We start from the raw sequence: 6087 nt of genomic DNA on the forward strand, positions 1-6087 counted from the left end.
CCCGGAGTTCAGAAAGCGCTTGGTGCCAGCCACAGTGCCCCTCACCTGAGCCGCAACCCCTCTCTGACACAGGGCCACCTGGCTCGCTGGTGACGGGGGATGGGCGGGTGCTGGCCGCTGCTCAAGGCTGAGAGCAAGGCAGAGGGGGTCCCACCGCCCGCACAGGCCGTGGAGCAGCAGGTGGCCCAGGGGCCAGGCCTGCTGCATCCTCAGAGCCCTCAGACAGGAAGGCAGCTGAGCCCAGCGGCTGGGGGACAGTGCCATCTGCAGGCTGCTCCCTGGCCTCCAGGCTGGACCGCCCCACCAGGCCCCTAACTGTGGCTTCTAGACCTGCCTGCTGGACTGAGCGTCCTTTGTGCTGGTCTTCAGGCCACCTGGCCACGCGTGTCAGCAACACCGGCACCCGCTCGCCCACTCAGCCCGGTCCCCCGCGTGCATCCTGTGCAGCCAGGCCCGCGGGCCAGCAGCTGAAGTGCCCCAGCGGAAACCATGTCCCCAGCCCCAGGCCACAGCAGGCCAGCCCCGTGAGCCCGGGTGCAGGGCTGAGGAAAGCATCGATCGCTTGGGATGAGGACTCAGGCCGGGGCAGGGGGCACGCACAGGGTCAGAGGCCAAGGCCCCAAGCCCACCCACCAGCGCCCTGGCTCAGCGCTCCTTCCTGCCTCGGCCTCTGCTCAGCCCCTGGTACGGCTGGTCTGCTCTGAAAGGCCACTTGGGGACCCAGGAGCTATGGGGTTGGTCGGCCGAGCTGGCCCAGCACCCCCCATGCACCCGGCCCCGCCGGAGGTGCTGGACACCCAAGGTGCTGAGGGGCAGCCCCCAGCCAGCACCGGGAGGAGCCGCGCCACAGACAGATGGCCAGGCCGCCCCGAGTTGATTTTTCGAGGTGAAGAAACACGGGGCTGCACAGCTCAGATGCGGAGGCGATTAATCCAAGATTAAGGAAACCTGCCCAAACGGTCCATCTCCCAGCAACGAGGCGCGTCACAGTTTCGGGGCCCAGTGAATGGAGCGATTGTTCAAACACAACAGGGAGACGTGGCGCCCGCACGAGACGGAACGAGCATCTCAGGAAAATGAAGGAGCAATTTAAAAGCCTCGGGAGAAAATCAATAGATGCCGGGGCGCGAGCCTTCCTGCACGCCGGGCCGAGCTCCACACCATTGTCACCGAGGCCAGCGCCCGGGAAGGGAAAATTGCCGGCGTGCGAGGGAGGCAGGATCGATACGCAGTTAGCGAGAGACGCTATTTCACATGTGGCTGGCCAGCGCCGCGCGGCCGAAGCCCAGGCCCGTGTTAACAAGCCGCCGCGGCCAGCAGCAGGGCGGCCTTCGGGGCTGACACGGAGCAGGCGCTCGAGTCTCTGAGTGCGAGCCTCGGGGGCCTCGCCCCACGGATTAGTGGGTCAGGACCCTCCCAGGTGTCAGGCTGAAATCACGTGTCTCTTGTGACGAAGGGGAAAAGCCCACGGGTGACGGCAGACACGGCTGGGCTGGGACCCTCCGGCTGACAATGCCCCGTGGACGCGGCTCCCAGGCCCTGGCCAGTCTGCGCATGTCTACGTTTCGCCCAGCAGTGACGGCCACTCTGCAAGTCGCCAGCCAGGCCTGCTGCTCGGGGCCCCGCTGGGCCAGCGGCCGCCAGCCTGCGGCATGGCACCTACACAAGCTGCGCCTCTGGACTGTCCTAAGAATAACTCAGGTGGCTGAAGCCCACTGGACAGAAAATGGGGGGCCCCGACGAGGACCCCAATAGAATACTGTGCACGCCTGCCCATCTGCCCAGACCTGCACTCACGTGGCCAGGAACCCAAACCCAACCAGCCAGCCGGCGGCAGGCGGCGCCCGCTCACGCCTCCGTCAAGAGCTGCAGGAAGACGCCCCACCAGAAGCCCGAGCATGCTGTGAGCCCCCGTGGGCAGTGCACCCCCCAAACAACCAGGCTGGGGGTAACAGGGGACCCCGCAGACTCCAAGGGGCTGCGTGGGTGACTCCGGGGCCCGCCCGCCCGCAGGCCTACCTGGGCGCTCGGCCTGCCTCTGCAGCTGCTGCCTCTGCTCCCGCGCCCGGTCCTCCGGGTCGAGGGGCTGCCCGGCATCGTCTCTGGGGATGATCTTCCCGTGGAATGGGCACTGCAGCAACAGAGAGGCCCTCAGCCCTCTCCAGTCTCTGCGGCCCTCGGCTCTCGGCCTGCAGCTCACCCCACTCCGGCCATGCCGGAGGGTGTTGGGGTGCTGCCTCAGGAGCCAGATGGAGGGGCGTCTGGCACCTGGTTCCACTGGGCTGAGGCCACCGCCCTCCTGCCCCAGGCCCCCCCAGAGCAAGTGAGGACGCGCCACGGAGCGGGAGAGATGCAGGGACAAGCGCGGCACCCGGCACTGGGGGCCCGGGAGGAGGCCGGGCACAGCTCCGTGGTCAGCAGCCGAGAAGCCGGCCAGCCCTCCCGGAGCAGCCTCGGGCCCCAGGTGCCAGCCCAGCGGCCCAGGCGCCGTCGTGGTCCCGCTCACCTTCAGCCGGTCCTGGCGCTCACAGAGCTGGCCGTCCGGCCTCGGGGCACGGCACCGGTGCTGCACGGGCTCGAACGTCCCCGCGAAGGCGATGCGGCGGGTCCGGAGCCCCTCGAGCGCGCGGGCGCAGTCCACCTCCGTGTCCACCTCACTCGGCTTCCAGAAGCGGTGCTGAGACTCGGGTCTGCAACGTGGGCGGAGGACATCAGGGCTGCTGCTGGGGGCAGGGCCGGTGGCCCGAGGAAGGTCCCAGAGACTCTGGGCCTGATGACAGGCCTCACAGCGCCACGAGAAGGTGCCCGAGCAGCGAGGGCACGAGCCGCCCCCACCCCGCCCACCTTGGACCTGGACCCGGAAGGGCGGGCAAGGCTGGTGTCCCACGGGGCATGCTCCCCACACAGGTGCCACCCCTTCGTCTGCGGTGCCACAGGGATGAAGCGGAGGCCAGCGCAGCCAGGGGGTGGCTGCTGGAATTCTCTTGCAGAGCTCAAGGCCACACAGAATCCCAGTGAGTCAAAGCACAAGATGGTCGTGACAGGTGACCGTGACAGAACTGCACGATGCCCGAGTGACTGGGAGGACGGGACGTCTCCCCAGGGGGCAACAGAGCTCAGGGGACGCTGGAGGCTGCTGGGCCCGGCCCTTGCGGCTGCGTGTGTCTGCCGGGTGGCGGCAGGGTGCAGGGCGGCCCACGGGAGCCACGGACGCGCCTGGACTCACCTGTGGACCTCCCCGGCCTCCGGCTGCTCCTGGCCCCAGTAGCACAGGTCGGCCCCGAAGGGCACAACGGGAGCCCGGGCCCGCTCTGCCGCCAGCCTCCCAGCTTCCTCTGGCTCCAGGGCGGCCCTGCAGAGGTCAGTGAGACAGCGCGGGACGCGGTGACCGTGCCCCGGCAGCCACCGCCACCCACCTCCACCTCTCCTCTCTCCCAGGCACGGACCCGGGTCGCACACTTGAGCTGTGACTAAGAGGCCCAGCCCTCGCTGTCCCCGGGGAGCTGGCACTTCATCTGCGGTCCCCACCCTGGGCCTGGGGTGCGCTGACATCCTCGTTCCCCCAGATCCCAGAGCCTTGGGCCCCTCCCGAGCCCTGGCCAACGGGCAGCACCTCTGCCCCACACGCCCTCTGGGACCCACACCTGGGGCTGCCTTAAGGAGCCGCAGGGGCACGGGGCTCAGAGGTGTCACCTGGGGCGCGGGGGTGGGGGCGGGCGGCCCCGGAGCCACTGGAGCTGGGAGGCTGCAGAGGTGGGGTCGCAGGCCTCCTCGTCCATCCTCGTCCTCATCCTGGCCTGCGGGCCCCGTGCAGCCTGGTCCTTCTGCGGCCCTGGAACAGAGGTGTGTCTGGTGCTGACCCGGCCGGCTCTGGGGACACTGCTCCCACCCACGGGGTGGCCAGGCGCTGACCGAGTGGCTAGGGTGCAGCCACGTCAGTGCGTGAACCCCGCACTGGCCCAGGGCCGACTCCACGTAGCACCTGCCCTGCTGCCCACCAGACGAAGCCCAGACACTGGCAGCTCAGCGACACCCCGCAGAAGACTGTCACCCCCACAGGACTGGGGCAGGACGAAGGCGGCATCTGCCCACACCGGAGCCCGCTGCACACCCACGGCTCCGGGAGCCAGTGCAAGGTGAAGGGCGGGGGCGGGGACACAGTGCCAGGAGGCAGTGCCAGGGATCGTCGGGGGCACGTGGTCACGAGGGACCTGCCTGGTGGCCGCCGGGACCGCCAGGGGCAGGGGTGGGGGGCAGAGGCCACGTCCTCCCCACAGGTCCCAGAAGCAGGGACAGGCGGCGGTGTGGGGACAGCTGCAGGAGCCCTGGGAAGGAAAGGCCTTGCTGAGGGTCAGGGAGAGGACGGGCAAGCCAGGGCGCCCTGCGCGGGAGAACGGGAAGAAGCCCGGGAAGCTGCCGCAGGGGGCCGGCGCGCGCAGACCAGCGTCGGTCCCTCTGTCTGTCCCTCCGGCACTGCCGTGAGGCGTGGGAGGGCCGACTGAGGCGCAGGAGGGGCCGGTCCACCTGCGCTCTGCCCAACTCGGTGGGCAGCGGCAGCACCCAGCCCACCCGGGACACCCTTCCTGAGCTACACATACGTGGCCAGGCGACCAAAGCAAGTCCTGGGCAGACAGAGTCCTTCTGAAGACCCAGCAGTGCCCAGACTGTGTCCCCAGCCATGGGAGGTCAGAGTGGGCAGAGCAGAGAGTGGCCGGGATCCCAGATGGGGTACTGACCGGCGCAGCATACTTCACGCCCGCACACGCTGCCTGAATGCTGCCCCACTAGGCACACCTGTCCGTCCACCCATCCGCCTGCAGGCCCACGAAGGACACGTGACTGAGCGTGACGGGGACAACCCCCACTGAGCACTGGATTCAAGACGAGCTTCCCAGGCAAGTGGGAAAGTCACAACTCGAAGGGCCTGCTCGGGCCGATGCCACCAGTGCCCGGCAACCAGAAGGGTCCCCTCGGCCTGGGGCGTGGCCTTGCCCCGCAGGTCAGCCTGACACACCCCACCCCACGTCCTAGCCGGGGCTGCACCTGCCTCTGTGCGTGCTGCACGGCCACACGCAGGACAGCGGGGGGGGGCAGCGGCCACGGACGCCACACGTGCCCACACGCCGAGAACGTCCCGTGCAGGCTTTCGCAGGAAACAGCTGCCCACGCCGGCCCCAGACGCCCCACGGCCCTGCACGCTGCCGTGTGAGCGTGAGGGCCCCCCTGGTTCTTGGGGTCCCCTGCTGAGTGCACGGAGCGTCAGAGGTGACCAGGTCCACCTCTGGCCACCTGAGCACATGGGCTCTGAGGCCCTGGGTGACGCGGAGGGAGCCTGTGACGGACACAGGGTCACAGGCCCCCCTCACGGGAGGCCCAGTGCTCTCCCAGCCACCGCAGCCCCGCACGCACGCGCCCCACGCAGGAGGCGCGGCTGATAAGTGGGCGCTGTGGCGGGGAGACGGATGCAGTCGCAGCCCAAGGATCGATATGAGAATTCCTAGGAGTTACAAGAATGAAATATATTTTTCATTGATTTGTTGTTTTAAACCATTAAAAAGATGGGTAAGCGTGTTGGAGCGAGGTGAGTGCTCGGGGCGGGAAGCACCCCGCATGTCACACTGCTGTAGAGAATCGATCTCGCTGACGTACTTTCACAGCGAAGACCCCCAAAGCGGCCGGCGCCCCTCAGCCAACGTCCCCAAGGGGGACAGCGGCCCGCGCCCGGCTCCGCCGCTGCCATCTCACCGCCCGTGGGCGCCCGGCTACACCGGGTCTTGGCGCAAATTCGCTGCCACAGCCGCTTTTAGGACGAATGACAGAAACGTCCAAATCCCCTTCCAGTGTAAACTGAGCAAGCGGCACCTCTGCAGGAGCAGACAGGGCGGGAGGCGGATCGATCGGGAATGGAGAGCCTGGGCTCCCGCAAAGTTAGGCTCCTGCCTGACACGATTGATTCTACCTCGTTCAGCTGGCCTTGTAATTAAAATGTAAATTTGAGAAAGAGATTATGTCCTGACAGAAACGGCAGGATTAGGGGAAGATAAAAGCCCCTCCGTGCAAACTCAGAGGGAGTGAGTGCGCGGGGTT

The 6087-nt window shown here is 67.9% G+C and overlaps 1 protein-coding gene across 1 annotated transcript in view; it reads right to left on the reverse strand.

Annotated features, from left to right (window-relative positions):
* UVSSA (UV stimulated scaffold protein A) overlaps positions 1–6087 on the reverse strand; it is a 32343-nt gene that overhangs the window by 8314 nt on the left and 17942 nt on the right. Inside the window, exons 8-12 of the mRNA XM_025051847.1 lie at positions 3694–3832; positions 3227–3352; positions 2507–2690; positions 1563–2131; positions 46–127 (exon numbers count right to left, since the gene is read on the reverse strand). Coding sequence (XP_024907615.1) covers positions 46–127; positions 1563–2131; positions 2507–2690; positions 3227–3352; positions 3694–3832 — 1100 coding nt within the window. The remainder of the gene's footprint in view (positions 1–45; positions 128–1562; positions 2132–2506; positions 2691–3226; positions 3353–3693; positions 3833–6087) is intronic.

The sequence above is a fragment of the Pteropus alecto genome, unplaced genomic scaffold, assembly GCF_000325575.1.
Source record: "Pteropus alecto unplaced genomic scaffold, ASM32557v1 scaffold5, whole genome shotgun sequence".
NCBI classification, from domain to species: Eukaryota; Metazoa; Chordata; class Mammalia; order Chiroptera; family Pteropodidae; genus Pteropus; species Pteropus alecto.